This window comes from Mizuhopecten yessoensis, unplaced genomic scaffold, assembly GCF_002113885.1.
Source record: "Mizuhopecten yessoensis strain PY_sf001 unplaced genomic scaffold, ASM211388v2 scaffold11035, whole genome shotgun sequence".
Lineage (NCBI taxonomy): Eukaryota > Metazoa > Mollusca > Bivalvia > Pectinida > Pectinidae > Mizuhopecten > Mizuhopecten yessoensis.
In genome coordinates, this window is record NW_018408846.1 from 258,026 (window position 1) to 279,963 (window position 21,938).

Below are 21,938 nucleotides of genomic sequence, written 5' to 3' on the forward strand. Positions count from 1 at the left end.
ATTATTGTTATATGGGTATTACCAGGTAATATTTACACAAAATCTACTGTGATTCAGGCATACATTATTTAAGTATAATTGTTGAAAACATATATTACAGTTAAATGGTAATTCCGTTGCTAATGGATGGATAGAAAGGATGGATTGAGGTTTCATTCTATCAATTGTTAAAAAATGCACTTGATGCGACAATCAAAATTAAATTTCCAACTAAATAATCAAGTCATTAAAAACACTACTGTCATGTCCTTATAAGCAATTAAAATCGATTGGCATTTAAGTTAGTCCTATGTGTGATAGCTTATGATTATGGCTGTGACTTTCCAATTGTTAATGTGTTGTACATTCACCATGAAGAATAATAGTGTACCAGTAACAAATAAAGCTCAAATTTTACCTCTGAACCAGTATTTTCTTGTATAGATTTTGGTGCATATAATTGTCATATTCTGAAACTACAAAACAAGTATTCCTGTCTGCACCCAGAAACAATAATCCCACTATTAGTCCCCTTTTCGGAACATACCGAAATTCTGTAAACACCTCCCAAACCTTGATCCTGGCCTGCACCGGTACACAAAATTCAATATTTACACATATATATAGATGACGGTAGTACAATCAGTAATGTTGTAGACTACTCTAAAAATCAGTACAGATGGCAGATATGACAGTAAATTCACCTAACAGTACACACTACAACTGCAATCCCTTTACAGACATATCTATTTAAGCAGCCTTCCCTTTATGTCAATGTGATACTGCCCTGGGTGCTATTTATGGTAAATATGGTGCTAGGAACAACCCATATTCCCATCAGGCATCGAAGATGATCAGGCATCTGAATGTTATTTTTGCAGAATTAGAAATATTAAAAAAAAAATGATTAAAATTAAATAAATTTTGTATTGTGTTTGGAATGTACTGTAATTAGAAAACAAATGGTTTAACCACTGGTATGTTTGAAATGATCACATTGTGTATATGATTATTATTCTAAATGCTTTGTTTTTAGAACTATTGTCATCCACAGGAACAAAAAATAAACTATGTTAAATAACTAAATATATAAACCACAATTTAACTTTAAAAATCTTATTCGTATTTTACATGCATGTACTTTAAAAAAAATCATATACTTAACACGGTAATTGAACGCACTTTCATAATTCTTTACGTTGTCCTTTAGTTGGACCAGATCTATTTTGGTACACCTGGTATTTGGACTTTCTGTTCGTATCTGTATATGGCCTCCATGTAAATTACAATGAGATGAGATTTCGAAGTATGAAGAGTATCATTATTTTTAAAGATTTTGAACACATCTATGCAACTATTGCAAAAACAACAAACTAGTCAGTAGATTTCCTATCATATAATAAAGACACCATGCATGTACACCAACACAAGTCAATTAACAGATTTAATAACAGATCAACTCCTTCTCATTAACATATCAGAGGGGTTCAAAGTTATATCACTATGGTCAGAATGTCGCACCTACAAGCAGCAAATAGCTCATACAGATTGTTCATTCTTGAGCGACAGATATGAGCTATATACCAACTTTATTGATGTAACTTTGAACTCCTGTGACCAAGTATATATCTTTGACAAGAGAGGTATACATGTCTTTACTGATTTTCTGTTTATTTTATCAACTTTCTTGCTCTGGCCATGAACTTATATATACATATACATTTACTATAGTAATTTCGATACGAATTATGATATATAATTACCCAAAATGGAATTTTTCATTTATTTTATTATATTTGATAAGTAAGGTTCAAACAGTTTTAAAAATCTTATCTTTACAGTAAAAAATATCATTCCCTCCATTAAACAGTGATACTCAATGGCAGTACCATCAACTTAACACCACCAAATGTCCCTTGAACTTTGAAGGTCACCTGACCATACCCTTGACTACAGAAGGAGAACAATCGACAACCTTTAGCCATTAAAGATGGTCAACCCAATGACTATTCAAGGCCAACCAATGACCTTCAAGTTGTTCATGGTACAGGGAAAAGATCTGAATCACCATGTCCATATTGCAAAAGGACATGTTATATACGCCTTCATGTGAAGGAGAACTTAACCGAAGCAGGGATTTCAACAGAATCGCGAATGGAGTCAGGCCCGAGGACCTGTAAAAACAATGTACATACTTGCCGGTAAAAAACACTACATTTTACGTAATCTAAACGTCACTGTGGAAGACTACATTACTCAAAATGGCATGCTTAAACTGTATTAAATTAAGTGTTCACATGACAGAAATTTTAACAAAGGAAAATGCTTTGTTTTGTACTGTACTTGAGGAAAATAATAGTCCTAGTTTCATAAATTAGGTCATATTTCAAGTGAATCAAAGTTGATATTTCTCCATTGAAGGGTATGTAGGGAATCCTATACAATGTACCTGTACTTTTATTTTAAATGCAATAGCCAGAAGGATCACTATCAAGGAAATCAATGTTTCACTAAACATCTGATGACTTGATACCAGTAACATTGTGATAGATAATTTAACAGTGACGACATGTATCATCGAGGTCAAGATGAATTGCCGGACCATTGATAACTGGTTCCAGTTTCATAAAGGTTCCTTTTACTTTATTAATACTATTTCAACATTTCTCTAACTCATTTTATATTTAGTCTTTCTATGTTTCATTCACTGTCTCAAGCAAAGAAATTGTCCTTAAAATACTTCACATAAATAATTTACAATTTCATTTGACATTTGGTGGAAATTTATTCTTTAGAGAATTAAGATATTCTCAAAGTTTCTTCAACCCTGGAGCTAGGTGATTGCGTCAGGAAGTGTTTCTAGTGCCTATAATACACATATTAGTGATATACACATCAACACTTTACACACAAGTCTTATACTGGTTTAAAACTCAGAACTACATAACTTACCTATCAACATTTCTTATTTCAATACAAAGTATTGATCAACTGCTACAGATACATTACACACTATAGATTATAATCTATTCTGATTACAAATACACATAAAACAACGGAATAAAGTTAGAGTTTTTGTCAAGCCTTGGGTATTTCTGTGTACATTTCCTCAGGCTATACTGCCTCAATGCCTGTGTACAATAATTTATCAGACATAGGTTCCCAAGTCACTGATATACCATTACACACTACAGCATTAGTAGCTACAAGTAAGCGCAATGGCATTCCAGTAGTTTTCCTTTACTCATCATAACAGAATTTGTCATGCAAAGCCATTGTCAAAAGCTTCAAACAAGAAATAAAAAGTTTTGATAAATCTTCACAGTAACATGCAACAATAAGATCTGGACTCAGTCAGCTTATTTAGCTTCTCCCTACAACAAGTCAAATTTTCAAATTAAATTGATTTGTTGAACAAAAAAATGACAACAAAAATGACATGTATGATTCCAGAGAGTCATTTTGTTTTAATAAATCTCAGGACATACTTAATATTTTTTCGATTTTTTTTATCGTTGAAATTATCAGCGATTCAAAGTTAACCTTTATTAGTCATTAAGCTAATGATGCACACCTGCTATATCGGAAGTGCAAACAAAATCCAGTATGTTGTAATATAACTTAATATACCATGTATATATAAACTCAGGAAAATTTATTGTTTAATATATATTCAATTAGAATATACTATTGCAGAAAAATGTATTGCTTGATATAGATAGGTTAATATCACTGCAGAAAAAAAAAGCTTACTGAAAAGTTAGATCAGTAACCATATAATTTAAAACACACGTGTCTGATCTTTAAATTTTGAGCCAATATCTGTTGTATCAAACATTTCATTTTTTTTTTTAAATTGAAAAAACAATAACCCATTGTTATGGGGTAGTTGGAGTGCTTTTATCTACTTTAATATATCTAAACCTGTCAAACTTCAGGGTTTACTGTCAATTAAATCGTGTGTTGATGTACAATTGTACTACAGGACTAGATAACAAGTTCATTGACATAAGACATTTTTCGATTTCACTAAATGTTCTGTCCGTAATTACGTAGAAAGATAGTTATAAAAAATAGCCACAGAAAAAGCTGATTGAACAGCGTTTAATTGCTGATGGCTATCAACAGTTCCTGTTCTATCTCTATTAGTTCTTTTATACTGTTTTACCCTAATGAAATATAGATTAAAAATTATTTATGTGAATTTACCTAGAATTTTTTTTCAATAAAACATTATGTATTTCATACTGTTAAAGAAGGATAAATAGGTAGTTGTATACAGTGCTAAACGTTACATGATATCACAATGTGACAGACTAGAGCTCTGATCGTCATTATCTACGATAAGTTACAAGTGTGACTAGTGAACAACGTTAAAGGGTTATACAAGTAAAACTGGTACAAGTTTACTGGGATAAATACCATTATTAAAGAATAGATGCACAAAATATTTTTAATTTTTACGGATGGATAATATTTTACCCTGTCAAGCTTACAAACCGCCTTGGTTCATTAAGACTTATAGTAAGATACTGATCCTTTGTAAATGTTGTACCAAACTTTCCAAACAGGTTTATCTATTTTCATGTACATTAACCGGTAAATATTTTGAAATAACAGCTTAAGAGGAGCTGTAAAGAACAGCTCGTCTCCTAGACATATCGATGCTGCTCAGACCTAATTTAACAGCATTTATCTCAATTCAGTATTTAACAAACAACTTGCTGATATATTAGTAAATCATGAACTTAAGAGACCTGGAGTGAACTGGACAGAAATTGGTCCTATAAAGGATTACATAAGATCCACTCACATTAATATCACAGAGGCATACACTACTGCTACCATCAATCTATCACAATCAGTAACCTACTACTACAATGTATACATCAACACTCACTGCCAAAATCTACAAATGTATACCAAAAATTCAAGAAAAAGAAAAAGAAAACTTTGTTTTATGTTGCAGTTGTTTAAAAGGGAAAAATAAGGATGTACATAGTTAACAGAAATTTAGTATCACTAGGACAGCCACCATCATATTGTGGCGATGGCCATAACATATTTACAAAGTGCGAAAAACCAGGATTCCGAGAGCCAATATTGTACACCAGAAATGTGGTTTCAAATGTATGATGTAGCTTGGGCAATAATGTTAAGTTTTTCGTTTTTAAGCAAATTTTGTAAGCCATTTTACTTAAGTTACAGACAAGTGGACAAAACACTTTGTTTTAGCTTTCTTTATGTAAAAAGATAAGATGGAAGTTCATCAATTCCTGGATTGGAAATCCCTTATCTCTATTTTGAGAAAATCAAAATTACTTTGAAGTTTACCAAATATCCAAACTCAGTGAAATAACACAGAAGAACCTCCTTTTCTTACACTGCCTAACATTACAATCCTAGGCCAGTGTACGATGGCAGCTCTTATAGGACCCTGTTACATGTTTGCACTGCATAAAAACACTATGGCTATTGAAAGGATATGGTTTCGAAGTAACTACCAAATTTCATACTGTTAAACCGAACAAAATAGTAAAAATTGCATTATAGAAAATGTGATGAAATTAAATACAAAATAAAAAAAATACCTTTTTGATTCAATTGGAAAATTTCTATAAAACTTTCAAGGACGTGGACAGTTTTCCAACAAGTGAACTTTTTTTTTTCAATTTTAATAATTTTAATTAATATCAACTGACAAGGTTTAATTTACATCAAGAAAATTATTAAGTCATAAAATTCTCTAACAATCAACTGCAATGACTGATTTTTTATTTGCAATATTCATAAAGAATGAAAGGAAAAAAACACAATTTCATAAAAATACAAGTTCAGTTTTACTGAATACCTGATAATGTAAGGACAAAAATTATGACATCTTAAATAGCTACATAGCCAGAGACTTTCAAATTGGTAAATTTAAAACATAACTAATTTTTGATTCCTAACTTTTTACCAAACTTGCACTGAAAATTATAATAAGATTCCTTTGATTTAGATCCAGAAATGTGGTGTACTGAAAAAAGATCCATGTTTGATTAAACTAAAACCATTTTGTACGGTGAAGGGACACGTTATTGCTCGAGTTCCATATACAGGATGATTGGTTATGTCACTTGAGATCAACGCGGTTGTAGCTGGCCTGGTAGCTTGTGAGATGTGCCGTGGAAGCCCCTCGTGCACCAGGCTTGGCACATTTTTTAATCAAGTCATCATAACTTTGACCAAATAAAAAACAAACCAACACCACAGTCATATTATCACACCCAAGTCCACCCATTTGACAGTCAGGTGCTAAACATCTTGTCATCAACTCTTCACAAATCTGGAAAAAACAACAGATATAATCTGCAAAGTGTAGGATTGATAGACCTCATGAAAGTGTATTGAATTTGTTTATTCTTCTGAAAAATTTAACTATAATGATGCTTAATTCAACAAAAACTTGCATTTTGGTAAGATAAAGAGCTCAAACTCAGGAATACAGATTTGGTTCATGTAAATTTACAAACAATATTGTGGCCTGAAAATACATACTGCTAGCCAGACGAACTTTAAAATGGATCAAGCTGAAATGATCACATCAACTATGGCATACATGTATTACATTCACACATACAAATGGATATGTTTAGAACTTGATTTTATACTAATTTAAGAGCAAAACTGAATGCTTTTCAAATTATTGAAGCTGGAAAGAAGGTTTCTTTTTTTGACAGCTACTGAAAATCAGACCAGATACCAGTTCTAGTTTTAGAAAGCATCAAAATCAAACATGGCTGACCGCCGACTTTTGGAGATAAACTCTAATGAGAATAATTTGCAACAAAAGGAGGCCATTTTGGTGGTTAGTATTGACTTTTTAAGTTATTTATGTGGTGAATAGTGCCTAATAGCACATTAAACAAACACATGAAAAGCAACAGAGCATCTTGCATCATCAATGCAGCACGAATGACTCCAGGTGTTCCCATTGATACAGTAGGGAAATTTACCAGGATTTCACTGGTTTAGTATGTTAATTGGTTACACTAATGATGATAGAATTAAACAGAGACATCTTTGTCAGTTATACCATCATAAAAAAGTCACTAACCCTGAGTTAGTATGACCCTACATTTCACTAGCCCCAGCTGATCTGGTAGCCAGGGTGTTGCCCGAGTTAGTATGACTCTACATTTTACTAGCCCCAGCTGATCTGGTAGCCAGGGTGTTGCCTGAGTTAGTATGACTCGGCTAGTGGATTTTTACACCACTGAAGGATTGTCCTCTACATTCCATCTTCATAATTTATTATTTTACTTACAATATCTGGTTCCATGCCTTGTGCTATTCGCGCTCTGACGAAATCTACAACCTCCTGGCTAGTGAGGACGTCCCAGATACCATCACAGGCTATGACTAGGAACTCATGGTCTGGTGTGATACGGTTCTCAATCACATCCGGATACGCTAGATTAACACAAAATCAGACCTTTTTACGTGATCAAATTTTCTATTCTCGTTTATTTACTTATGTAAATTGATCTTTAAGTGTTTGTTATGGTAAAAAGTGTATCATTCCTATAAGGTATCATTCAATTTAACATTCCTTTGATGTACTTGTGTCATTTGATTCTGTATACTGGTTCATGCTTATTCCTTAATATGGATAGGAAAAAAAGCTTTCTTATTCCACTAGTGAAATAGCACTTTTTAAAACGTAATCCCACTGCTTGTGTTTTATCAACTCTACAAACAATTAATTTACATTTCCTCTGTACATGTACAGCCTCTAAATGAACCTACCAATTCTAGACCTTGTTGTTTAGAAAGCATACCACAAAAAAGTACCTACTCCAAATGATTGTTTTCTGATCAACTGATCAGGTCTTATTATCATACTGTCAAGAGTGAGAGAATCAATCAGATTGTGAAATATAAATCTAAACATTGAAAAAAAAAAGTCTTGAATGGATTCTGATTGATACATGTAGTTATTGCCTTGTGGGAAAAAAGTAACCATAGAGATAAATATTTGTTCTGTCCGAAAAAGGCTGTTCAAGAGGATATCAATGTTCATTTTGTGAACAATTTCAGACAATTGGCATTAATGATAAATGAAGTATATAGCCCCAGTAAGAGAGAAGAACGAGATGGAATCTGTTTCCCAGGGATCATGCTGTACCCATAACATACATCTAGTAATAAGCTGTTTTAGCTGTGTAGTATCTCTGTACTATACCATAGGAATAGTTTTTAATCATGTGCCATATATATGTAACCAAACAAGCAGAGTTGTTAGAGGGGTGAATGTTAAAACCAGACAGGGTTTATACTAAGTGTAAGGTTTCAGCGTATATGGAGAAATGGCTAGTAATGTGGGTTTTATTCACTGTTGGCATCATCAAGGCTTTATGGCAGTTGTAACCAAGATAAGCACTTGTAGTTCTATTGTATCAGTCCTCACGATGATGATTCAATTCTCACCTGTAACAATCTGTTCTTCTGGACCCTTCTTCTCGTTTTTCTTAAACACAAAGTCTCCTAGTGCTCTAGAAAGTGCTAAATTACCTGTAAAAATCAATTCAGGTAAGAACATATATCACTTGTTTATTTATTATCATGTTTTTTTCTAATTGGTCAATATAAAGTATTCTGATACTATAGTAACGTCAATTTGATTTTTTTCCCATTGATTTCATAACAAATTCAAATATCTCATGAATATTTTAACACCTAGACCTATTCTAGGGTTAAAGATCTAGGTCTGTCATTATTTTACTAATTAACATGAATTAACTGGTTGAAGCAGCACATAAATGAAATCGAATGTGAGCAAAACAAGAAACAGTATCAGTTGTAATAGAAGGAACAATATAGGCCAAAGTCAGAATTAACCATGTTGGTTTTCTATGGTAGCAATTCTGCAGTTGTTTTAGCAGGCATAATGGCTTGTTGGTATAATTTTACTAGCCCTGATTAAGTATCTTCTAGCCCCAGGCCAGTTTTAACAGTAGTTAACAGACAACAGTATAATCAGAAACTTATATTACAACATGGTGAAAATTTACATTTAATCTCATTTATACTATACATCTCTAATGAATCCACAAATTCTTGAACAGCTGCCACAGACATGCCATTCAGTTGACAAAATGCAGCTTGATAAAATCTAAACCTAGATAATGCACAAATAGTGTTTTAATCATTATTAAATGATCAGAAGAACATACCATTTACTCTATTAAACTCTACCCATCCTCCGGCTGAAATGATCCTTTTGGTTTCCGATTCATTGCCAGGTTTGTGATCGTGAGACAACTGTTCCACTGTTCCCTTTATGCTCACCACAGCTCGAGAGTCTCCAACATTACCCTGAAAGAATGACACACCTTCTTTATATAGATATTGATATCATTTCAGAGGCTAGTAATGGGAACACATCAAACTTGTACATCATTCAACAATCCAAAAGATGCTGGTCATTCTCTCATCAACCAGCAACTCTGAATGAACTACCAGAAAATATCCAAAAATGCTTGGGGCTACTCAAAGCATTAAATAATTTACTGAGAAACACTGACTGACATAAAGTATAAACTAGAAACTTGCGTTAAAAACACATGTGTCAAAAATGTAATCTCACTCATACGAACAATATTTTCACTAAGTCATAATAAGAAAACTTGTGATGTCTTTAATTCTTGTTGATCCACAGCTAAAAATTGGAATGTTCAAGTCAACTCATGAAAGAATCTAATTAAATGAAATTACAAACTTACCTACAAACCCTACATATTTTAGAGAGATGTCAACTGAAATCGTTCTTAATACTGCTGCCATTTAAATAAGAAATATTCCAGACTTAGCCATACCAAAACATGTTAACGAGTTACTTACACAGTAGATGGTATTGCCTTTGAATATCGTTATCACAGCTGTTGTTCCTGCTAGCTCCTCTTTCATGGCTTCATCTGTAACAACAAATATTATGAACACAATTTCTATGAACAGTAACGGTGACTACCTTTTCCTGACTAATTTTAAAGTCTGATTATCATCTGTTAGGAAATGAAGTGGATAGTGATGACAGTGGCATGGGTTGAGAGGGGAAACAATGAGACAGAACAAACATTAAAAGCACTATATGTACATGCCTGCATTAAGAATTCATCAGCTTGGAAATGTAATATCGAAGTTTCACCTTATACTGGTGTATGCATGCCCCTTCTCCCCACTAAAATGGCAGGGCATAAAAATAACTGTTAAATATTTGTTGTAACTGAACAAAAGCCACAAGCACTTTTATGATACATATTCTGATAAAAGCTATGGGCCAAGAGCAAAGAGGAACTTTTTGGGGGATGGCCAGGTAACACTACACAGCAGAGAGGATTTAAAATCTGGATACCGGTATATATACCGTATGACTTTTTAAAGTTACCTATAAGCCAATATATAACCATATACTAACCTTACATCTTAGCTACCTACATCTTTACCGATTGTTTTACCCGTTGTATGTTTTCGAAATTCTGATAATCAGTGGAACTGACATTATAATTTTCAGTGTTTTTTTAAGGTGAATTTTAAAAGGCCCATTTGAATTTCTCCTAAACATTTTTGCTGCATTTTCACAAAAACACTGCAAAATACACTTTATTTCCCTCTAAATCGTGCTTTTTTGTGTGGCCAAGGCACAGGCCCCAGTCAAAAAGAGGTACAAAATCACTGATTCTAAACCACATTTCATATAAATATGAAATTCCTACAACTTCCTGCTTTTTTTTGCATGACATTAACTTGAAAATAGCAAAAATGTACATAAAACTCAACTTCCTCCTTTTTTCAGAAGATTATGCAAACAAGAACGTATCATTTAAAATCATGAAATAGCACTGAAAAATCAAACACACTGTATTTAGATATAGATTATTAAAAGGTAGCTTTCCCAGAAAAAAGAAATACATTATGTACATTCAAACATGACAACCCCTCTCTGGACCTCGAAAATCCTGGTTCCAGTTTGAATAAAAAACAAAAATCTTCTGCTTTTCATGCATATCATAAATATTTTAAAATGCTACAGAACAGCCTTAACAAACACATAAAGTAAATTATCTGTTAAATTACATGGGGCCATAAATAGTGCCATAAATAGTGCTCAAAATTCCAATTTTACTTTGAGCCTAGAGTATATATACCAAAGTTTGGTGTTTTAGACCCCTTTAAAGCTTTGGTGTACGTAAACAGTGAAACCAACCTTTGATCATTTCCTCGTCCAATCCTAGGAAGCCCTGTCGAATCGCTTCAGGCACATTTCCCTGAGCTAAATTAAAAGTAATTATAATAGAAAAACCTAAGTCAATCAATTCATCAACATTAATTTGTCAAAAAAAAATATTACACAAAATTCTGATATATACCTTAGAAGCACACTTAGAAAAAGGCCAATTGATACATTAGCAGTAAACACCCTTTTTTCTCATAAGATTACCTTGGTAATTATTATCAAAATAATGACAAGAGTACATGTCTTCCCTATCATGACATCTGATCATCCTATAGGAAAATTGGGATGGGGAAGATCAGGCATGTTTTTGATACTTTTTTAAATTTAAGTTTTGCTGTGCACAAGTACCAAAAGTTGGTGCACAGAAATCAATTCATAAATAATGACGAAAACATTTAGGGGCTTCAGTGTGGATAATAAAATGATAGGTAATGTACAATGCATTTTTAAGATATTCAGCATATTTCCTATTTTCAAAATTGAATTACACGTAAAATTAATCACTATTCCACTAAAACATTATTAATCAGTGAAGAACATGTATAGATATGTATTGTAATGATGATAGATACTTACAGTATGCCGGATGTGACACAATTTTCTTATGAAGATTGATCCCTGCATATTGAGCTATTTTGGCACCTACAGAATATAAATTGTCGTAAAGGCAGTGTAACAAGTATAGTACAATATAATCTATAGCTATAACACAGGTATATTATACACATTAAACAAAAGTCCAAGAGGGCATGTATTAATTCTCACCCGAACATTAAGAGAACATTGCAAATGCTATAATCACTATTATCTCATTGTAAATAGGTCTCGAGGGGTGGGGCCATACAATGTGACTAATTTAGTCTCGACACATTTAGCATGATTGTGTTTGGTTTTTCATGTCCAGCGATTTTTTGGCCCTGCCCCTCAACTACATCCATACATTTTTCTAATCATCGTTAATTCCTGAGACTGCTTCTGTTGATATATCTATTACAGAAATATTTGAATATTTGTTTCAATTAATTAAATCAGGAAAAGTCATGAAGTAGAATTTCAGTGCAGGGAAAGTATTTTTGAATATTTTACACCTCTGCGATTATAAATAATTATTTATATATCACATTTCAAACTACCCAGTAATATGCTATTTCAATCTGTGTAGGCGAGAGCTTACCTCCGTGACCGTCGAACACTCCAAAGAACTGTGCGTCCTTGTCACCTGGTAGTGACAGAAGGTGTGTGTGGGCATCCTCCATGTCTACACAGAGTCAAGGACATTTCTTTGGCTCATTGTAATTGTATGTATGTAATAGAGAGAAACACTAATATTCGGCCCTACTCATGAAATGTATAAATCATATAGTATTCAACAGAAAACATATGAAAGAATATGACCGGTTTTGTTATATATATCATTTACTTGTAAATGCCATATTAAAGTAGAGGGTTCCTGTGATGACAAAATATATAGTTGATAATTAATTTTAATCCAACGAATTTCGGATACAAAATAACCTGACCACTTCACCAGTATTTTGTACAGTTGTTCAGAAGTCTAAACCATGTATACAAAAATACATATTACTTCTTTCCATTTTGTTCTTTTACCTATAGCCTACTTTGTATTCATTATCTGAGTTGTTCATCTAATCATGTATGTATGTATGTACAGTACAGCTAACATAGCTTGTATACAGGATGGACGTAATGTTTGTAGCTGCATGAACTTTATTACTTCTATCAGTGTCAAATTGGAATACATTTGAATAATTTAAGCAGCAATAATGACATGGTGGGTTTTCTATATAATAATATTATATGGACTACAAGGTATATCTACCACATATATACAAATAAACCTAGCTGGTTATTGTTATACCAAGTTAATATCCAGCTTAACAAACTGTCTTTAATGTTGATTAGTAAAGTCAATGAATCATAAATTTCAATTAACATACATTAGCTTGAGGCACAGGTCAGTATTGGTCCAAAAATCTGACAGATCGACATTTAACCAAAAACTGTACATTGTAATCTTAAATCACCACAGCAAGTAACATTGACTTGAAAGGGAAAAAAACAATTAAATCTCTTTTGGTGAACATAGGCCTTTTTGGTCTGTCAAAATTCTGTCCTTCACTTCAAAACTTATAATATACTGCCCATGAACTTCCTTGGGCCCTCCGCTGATTATAAAGGATACTTATTCTCCATCCCTGCATACATGATGAGCCAACCTTTAAGAACTGGTTCTGACAGCTGGAAGTTTCCTTGGTAGTAACAGGTTCAGACAGAGTCTGACCCATACTTCATCTGCCAAAACAACAGAAATGTGAAAAAGATCAATTCAACAAGAAAAAGAAAGACAATTATACCATTTAAAAAATGGAATGCATGTGTAAGCCGAACATTAAAGACACAAATAGAGTTCCCATAATGAATGACCATCGTTTAATATCATAGTCATCTTAAAAAAGGAATGAGCTTTATCTTGAAGATGCATTTATTTATAATTTATAAGTATATAGCAAGTTTGGCAAACATAAGTCATCATCAAATTATGAAGACATTAATTATGCCTCAAGACCAAATTCTCATCAAAAATTACCAAAGGGCCATCACTCGGACACCAGATCTATTTATGATCGGTATCCCCATACTACAGCAAAAGACTGTTCTTATACATCTTATTTTTTTCCAGTATGCTATAACTTTGAGAAATCATTTCGGAAAAAAGGTTTAAAAGAAAAACAGTAGATAAATAAAAAAAATAATACTTATATAAACTTAATCAAAACAGTGTTTCAAGTGTAAAAATGAAAGGGCCTGATCATGATTTGAAACCTGGACTTAAATTCTGATCCATACACTGTCACTCTAACTGGACTACTGTACCTAGTCAATGGTAGCATTCATTCATACTACAGTTATATTTTTGGTATGAAAAAAAAATAAGGGGCAGTTACTGCATGTACAAACTACTGCGGAATTATCAAGTTTATTAGCATGCAGTGTAAAGGAATCTTCAATACAGTATGAAGTACTCTGCTTTTGCAAGAACAAGACATGATAAGCCTATGTCTGGTACTAAGCCCACCCGCATAAAAGGAACTAAGAGTATTAACTCTGCTAAAATATACCAACTTGCATTGTTAACTTCTAAAACCGACTCATTCAAGCTTTAATATAAAGTTTCATCAAGGCACATAGTGCATGTACATGTTATGGTAATCTTGGCTCTGACAATGGAGCTTTGAAATACAAAGGCATTCCAGGCATTTACATAACTGCCCTTGTTCAATATAGGTTAAAAAGTTGTTAAGCTGCAAAAAATAACACCGAGCAAGGATGGACATATGCATCATAGGTGAAGCATATTAACATATGTGCCAAATATATCTAGGCCTATATCCTTCAATAAGAAAGCAAGCGCATACAAATAATCTATTTCTCAAATTATACACCATAACCAAACTATAATTTGTTCTTGAATATGTAATAATAACGGAAAATGCATGGCCAGACCAGGGTTCGAACCTCACATATTCAACAACTTTACGGCACACAATACAGAGATCAGTGAATTTCTTTGAGAGAGATTTGGTCAAAACTAGTGTGATTTTTTTCTTTGAATTAGTGAGAAATTTGTGAGATATTTTAAATAGAAAAAATACTGCATATAACAAAGCATTATATCATTTGTGTTATTCTGAAGCCTCTTATTACTTTGTTTGAGCCAAAATTGGAGTTTTATTGATATTTTAAAGAATTTTAGGGAGGTTTGCATGTGACATACGGTCCGGATAAAGCTATCAGCATTTGAATTATGTATAACATTCAAATAAAAAAAAAAAAGTAAAAAAAAGTAAAATTTCAAGAGGTTTGTCCTCGTTGACCCAGCTAAGAGAAAAAAATATATATCTCAAAACAATAGGAACATTTAATCTTCATTTGGTGAAAAAAATGATTAAACTTCCATTTGTTTTATTTTTTATGTATCCAATTAAGAAGGAATTTGCATTCTTGCGTTAATGTTATTCTTTTCACATTCAATTTCATCCCGACAACAAGAGGATAAATCCAGGATTCAATGTCAGGGTCTGGTTTTGATATATGTCACGACTTACATTTCCATTTCTGTAAACCATGTATCAATTGTAATGAACTAACAGCTCTTATATCGCTGTTTAATGTTTATACCCATTGTCATCACATTTTAATTAGCAACTAGGCCCGCTGGAAGGGGGATCCCCGATTTAATTGCTTAACAGTTCACATATGAGTGAGCATGACACCATGCCATGTGCCGTGAATTGGCTGGCCATTCACAACTTTCCCACCTATGCTGCTAATTGGCCTGGCTTGTAATTTAAGTTGCTGGTCTGTGACTTTAGACCTCTCAACGGCCAATGTCAGTCTATTGTTTATTCACTAAGTTTTTTTTTGAGACTGAATGAAATTTGAAACACTCAAATCGTTAAGATATTGCACAGGTACCAGCCTCGTCTGTCAATACACCTATAATATAATCATGGGTGTATTGACAGACGAGGCTGGTTCCTGTGGATATGGCATGTATGGAATCCGGGACCTTCCGAACTCTAGACAGAGGCTCTACCAATTGAGCTTCCTGGTCACCGACGATCGACCCAGTCCAGTTCCGCTACAAATTTATGGATGGGTTTATTTGTCTCTATATCATACTTGACCTATATAAATGGCAGCTCCGGCTGTATGCACCCCAGGGAGTTGAGAAAGATATTGGCTGGTTGCAAAGGCCCTATAACCACGGATAATAATTTGTGAACCACTTTGAGACGACCTACAAACTAGGTTGTGATAAAGCGGTATATAAGAACCTCAAATTATTATTATTACTTATGTACTAGCTGCGATAACGTAGCTTTCTGACGATGAGAGATGTGTTTTATATATTGCGTCGCCAGAGGCCGGGTATTAATATTAGTACTAACGTCACGCTACCCAAATTGGTACACGGTCAGAAAATTGTTTGAATAGTACTTTAAAATTAAATTTGAGCATTTTCCTTTGACAGTATAACAAAATATATATTTAACAGCATTTCTGCCAAATAGTTTTGTTTTCAGGAAAATTTTAAGAGTACACGATGACTTCAAAGTAAACATATCAGAAAACCAGTAAAAACGACGTACGTCGACGAAACTTTGGAGGATTTTCAAGGGGTTAAATATAAGCATGTTTAAATGTTGATTTCTGGTCCTTATATTCGGATAATATAAAAGTAAATATATACAATTATAGTGCAGTATGGTATCTATAACAGCAATATATTTTGTTGTAATCGGCACATCAACTTGTAGAAATAAAAACAATTTCCATAGCCTGTGATATGGTGTACCAATTTGGGTACTATTTACGGCCGAAAAACGGACGAAATCTCCCTCCGAGTTTAGCGTTCTATTTTCAAAAATAAATTACTTAGATATAAATCTTTTCCTGAAAATGAACCACCATAGGTAGTCTTTGTCAAGAATCAAGAAACATTCCAGATACAAGATCTGAATTTTTAAAGAGCACTAAAAAACTGTCAAAATTGTACCAATTGTGGTAGCGTGACGTTAATGATGTACATGTACAAACATCAAAATAGCAGCTATTCTCCATGATGAAGTTGAATCTTTAAATTGTTTTCTTCTAAAAAACTATAAAATAAACACCAACATTTTCTATTTTGGTTCAGGCATTTGGTTCCAAACGTCTGGTGACAAATGTTGGTGGGTTAAGCCATCAACTTGCGATTAATGTATACTGTATTGTACCGATACATCATGACATGTCATTTACTGTAGTATGATGTACAATTGTACGGTGTTAAAAAGGGATGACAGTATTATAAAATGAGATCATCCATGTGCATTAAAAAATAATGTAAGTTTGTCGAAATTGTTTAAATACGACGAATTTTATCAATCAGTACTATAGCACACGGTTACTGTGCACAACAAAACAATGTTCGTTATCAACATCAGACATGTCAGAAATCGACTAGTGCGAGATGTTGTTAACGATACCAAATTGATTCGACGGCTTTGGCGTATGCGAAATCATTTAACAAACTCGAATTCTTATTTTTTCGTTAAGAAAAAATATTATGAAATGTGAATGCAACATAAAAAACATACTTAAGAAAGAAGTTTCCTCAAAATTTCACGAAATTCCTCTCATAAGTTTGGAAATTGGTTTCCGTATCGTGACCTTACAACTGAATGACCATAACAATGTTCATCCGCGGCAAAAACATAGTTTCTATGTTATGATACAATTTTAAATGACATGCAACAGCTTATCACACATATGGCCAACATTAGTTAAATGTTTTTCATATAATACAGCAAACTGATATACATCAATATTTCGCGTTTGCTTGTAAAACGACAGAACGCGCAAGAATAATAAAAAGGAAGTGCTCGTTTCTGCGGAGTACCAGAAATATATCCGGAAATGACCTTACCATAACCTTTAAGGTTTAGTGTAATGACATGATAGAAATAACCGTGACCATACAGTTCCATTTTATTTGTTCTACAGTATAGCATATATTATTGTACGCTAGCATAGTAAGATGATTGCTTTACGGTCAACCATATCATTGTTATATTGTACTTTATGATGACCTCTTGTTACGCACAATAGTGTGCCTGAGTGATAATAAAAATCTCTGAATCTCTGGCAATTTTACAAGTAATACACGGATATCAATAAACACACGTACAATAGTGTGATGTGAAATAGGTGTGATTTATCATCGATTCAAAAATACTGATTTCTACTTATACTTTTTATTCAATCTTTGCAAAATCCAGCTGTGTACGGAGAGCTACTCATGTAATAAGGTACCAAAGAAAGAATATGTTACACACTGAGTGGACGATAATCATATCTATTCTAAATAAAAAAATGGCATAGATTAAATAAATTGGGACATTGTTTTATCCTCATTAACCCTTTACATATGTTGCTTGTCATAACACAAATTAAAAAAAAGAAGAAGAAGATGAAATGAAACCTGAGATAACCTTGGATAAAGTGAAAAATATGAAAAATCAAAACTACTTATCGAAAAGAAAAAAAACAAGATCCATTATGTTATGTATATATGTTGCAAAAGAGAGTGTGTTCTTATATTTGTTTATGCATATAGATCTAGTTATTTTTTCGGATCTATATGCATAAACAAATATAAGAACACACTCTCTTTTGCAACATATATACATAACATAATGGATCTTGTTGGTGTTTTTTTTTCGATCTACAGCACGCGTGTTTATGATCTTATAATCTGATACAGTGTATATATCATGATAAATATACAAATATATGCCTAACATGGATACTATAGATCTATATGGTACATGTAAGTTATCGATCTACGCAGAAACATATATATTAGTCTACGTCTCTGATCTACGGCACAACAATTATGTCCCCAGCATCAAACGAATTGCAAAATATCTTATTTTTTTCAATTTATATCTTTAAAATTTGCCCAATAAGTGACTATTATGGAGGACATTTTTGGGTCGTTGTAGTTTTTTTCGGGGAAATAGTTGGGGGTGGGGCGTTATGTTTTTTTGGGCGAACTGGTTGGGGTGATATGAATCAAATTTGGGGCGTAACAGCTTGGGGCGTTACGGTTTGGGGGCGAATCGTCTGACACCCCCATGCACTACATTTTATATGAAGCTGTCGTTGAAATTGTCATTCTAGCTCCCATATCATAGGCATACTCTATGATCGAGCCATGGTCAGGCTATACCAGTACCCTGTGCTCTGAGTTGAAGTAGCAGCTAAATTTCCTGCTGTGGATGAAATTTACGTTTACACATTCCCAGGTGACCCGTTCTCATTGTGATTTGTCTATTTTCACGAAATCTCAAATTTCAGTGTTGAAGGGCAACATGCAGCCTTAAAACATAAGTTCAAGTGTTCAATATTTTTTAATGAGAGTCAGTCTTGAGGATATTTTTCTGGCATAGTTCATTTGCTTCTTCTGCAGTAATCATATCTGCCTCTCGGCGTGCTAACTCTGCGACAAGGATAGCTACTTTTAGTCAGATTCAGTAAATCATTCATTTTTAATGACATTTTTCTGATGCAATATTCCTTTCTTGCCTACAGGTTGAGGTTAACATATTTTCCCTATTTTAATGTAGGTTTTCCAACTGGCATTCTTGCAGTGGGAAATTGAATAGTTTTTTTTTCTACTTCCCGAGTTATTTTTTGTCATTTGCTTTATGAGTAACATCAGAAAGTCACTCTCAACATTTCACATAAATTAAGACACACTGAATGTAAAGCATATATGCAATTTAATAAATGGACAAAAAAAAGGCAACACAAGTAATCAAAATAAAACAAGACAATAGTTGGTTTTAAAGGGTTTAACGCCCTATCAATAGTTATAATAATTTAGGACGTGCCTCCATGTTTGCCTCATTGTGATAGCGCAGATCTGATGCCGACTTTATAGTGGTATCTCGCTGAAATACCATGCCGAATGCACCCAGCACAGCATATCACCCCTGCAGGTGGGGGACCGGGACCTGCTGTTACCCACTTCATATATCGTAGGAGGCGACTAATGCGTGAACCCCTGCAGAATTGAAGATTTGCTTTGGTGTCCTCTATTTGAGGACACAAAAGCGACCAAAATACATCTGCTTCACCCATTGCAATATTTGGGATATTTATCTTTTTTTCTACTTCTTACTACCTTTTATTTCCTAGCGCCTTGCTAAGCAACACCTCACTTTTGGCCTGAATGTTGAGCGTTCGCCCAGGANGATATCTTATATGTTTATAAGATATCTCATATGTTTATAAGATATCTTATATGTTTATAAGATATCTCATATGTTTATAAGATATCTTATATAATATATAAGATATCTTATATAATATATGAGATATCTTATATAATTTGGTTAAGTACTGGATCAACATTGCTCCATGAATAAATGACAACTTGGCTTGCCATACATACACTACACACATAGAGGCACGTCCGAAATGACCTTAGCTGTTAATAGGACGTTTAACAAAATTAAACCAAACCAAACACAGCATATTCCGCTCGGTCACATATTACCGACAACGAGTGAACCATATTTGTTGCCATTACCGTAAATGGGAATAGCAAATACCATTTTTCAAGAACTTTGGTAAAAGCATGGGGGCATTGCCTTCCTCATCTGGGCGAACGTTCAACATTAAGACAAAGGACACACTCACATTGGAAATAAAGCAAGACAGCATTAGACACTCAACACAATATGTTTTTTTTTTTTTCGCTTATCATTTAGAATACGGTAGTAACACACTCTGTACATATTGAAATACCTGTATGTGCAGTCAGAGCGAAAACAAACAGTGATTCAAGGGTTATTTCGGGTTACTAAATAAGTGATCATATATAATGCTGATTTCGAAATGACCATATAAGGATGCAACACTTGCCTATGTGTTAGTTTCGCTATGTGTGTCTTCAACCAACAGTTGGCTATATATGGAGATGTTTGTTTAACACTGTTGCGTTAAACTCTAGGATCCACAATCTGTAAAGTGCTGCAGTCCTATATCAGCCCTATTGTCGTCAGGTATGTTTAATAAGAACGTTAATAAAGACGTATTTGGAAATTGAAACTATTTAGTCATTATAAATGGATGAAGTTAAATGTTCACCATGAAGTGTTAAGAAATTTAAAAAGAACGTCCTTGCATCATACAGAAAATTAACTATGGACAAAGCGCACCAGTATTTTATACCTACACACGTACCCTTATAAGCAGCTAATCGTATATTACCGTATACGGTTCATTGTGGGTACGGGAACAGTGCGGAGATATATAACTAGTCTACTGTAGTCGTAGCTAGAGAGGTTATTTATAGTTCACGGTCAGTATTGAGCGCGATCTGTTGTACATTAAATCGAAGCACAGTTGTAGACGACGGGTATTGGCAGTACGGCGGGTATTGCCGATATTCGACAAAGGTAGGTGCCATTTTTGTCTGTTACGACAGCTTGCAGCTATATATACCACATNGTCTGGAAATAACATAAAATGGTTTAATGATCACATCTGCTCAAGTCCATATTGTGGATATTGTGCCAATAAACACATATTTAACAAATATAACCCTTATTAAAACAATATAAGAACACAAACTTACTTTTAATTCAGTACACTTTGTGCGCAGCTACAGTGGTAAATCCTACAACAAGAACAAAAAATTCACATTGAATGTATTTTCAAAGTATATAGGTACACACAATTATCACGGAAACTGATGCATAGTCCTTTTGTTAGAAGCAATCCACTTTCAAAGTCACACTGTTGTTTAAGTTAGGCAAATATGTATTCAAGATGGCTGACCTCTACAAAGTAGTTCCAGTGACACTAGGTGCAAAATATTGTGGCCCATATATGTAATCATCATAGCAACAATACAAAATATTTACTTATGACACATTGTTTTCTTTTATATATATGTTACATCCCAGCATTACACAAAAAAATCATTTATAATACTAATTATAGACTGGGAACAAACATGAGGCGAAAAAACAACAGGCCTAGAGGGCATGTATCGCTCCCTGGATATTTCACTGATTTTGGCAAAATATTTTGCCAAAAATTC

At 33.5% G+C, this 21,938-nt stretch overlaps 1 protein-coding gene across 1 annotated transcript; it reads right to left on the reverse strand.

Moving 5' to 3' along the window:
- Positions 1-3,421: 3,421 nt before the first annotated feature.
- Positions 3,422-17,797, reverse strand: LOC110464808 (probable protein phosphatase 2C T23F11.1). The gene is made up of 10 exons (XM_021520247.1): positions 17,422-17,797; positions 13,461-13,570; positions 12,432-12,515; positions 11,834-11,899; positions 11,228-11,293; positions 9,865-9,938; positions 9,198-9,339; positions 8,452-8,535; positions 7,289-7,434; positions 3,422-6,307 (listed from the first exon to the last, which is right to left on the reverse strand). The coding sequence occupies exons 2-10, from the start codon at positions 13,561-13,563 to the stop codon at positions 6,095-6,097; spliced, it is 978 nt and encodes a 325-aa protein (XP_021375922.1). The 5' UTR covers positions 13,564-13,570; positions 17,422-17,797; the 3' UTR covers positions 3,422-6,094.
- Positions 17,798-21,938: the final 4,141 nt, after the last annotated feature.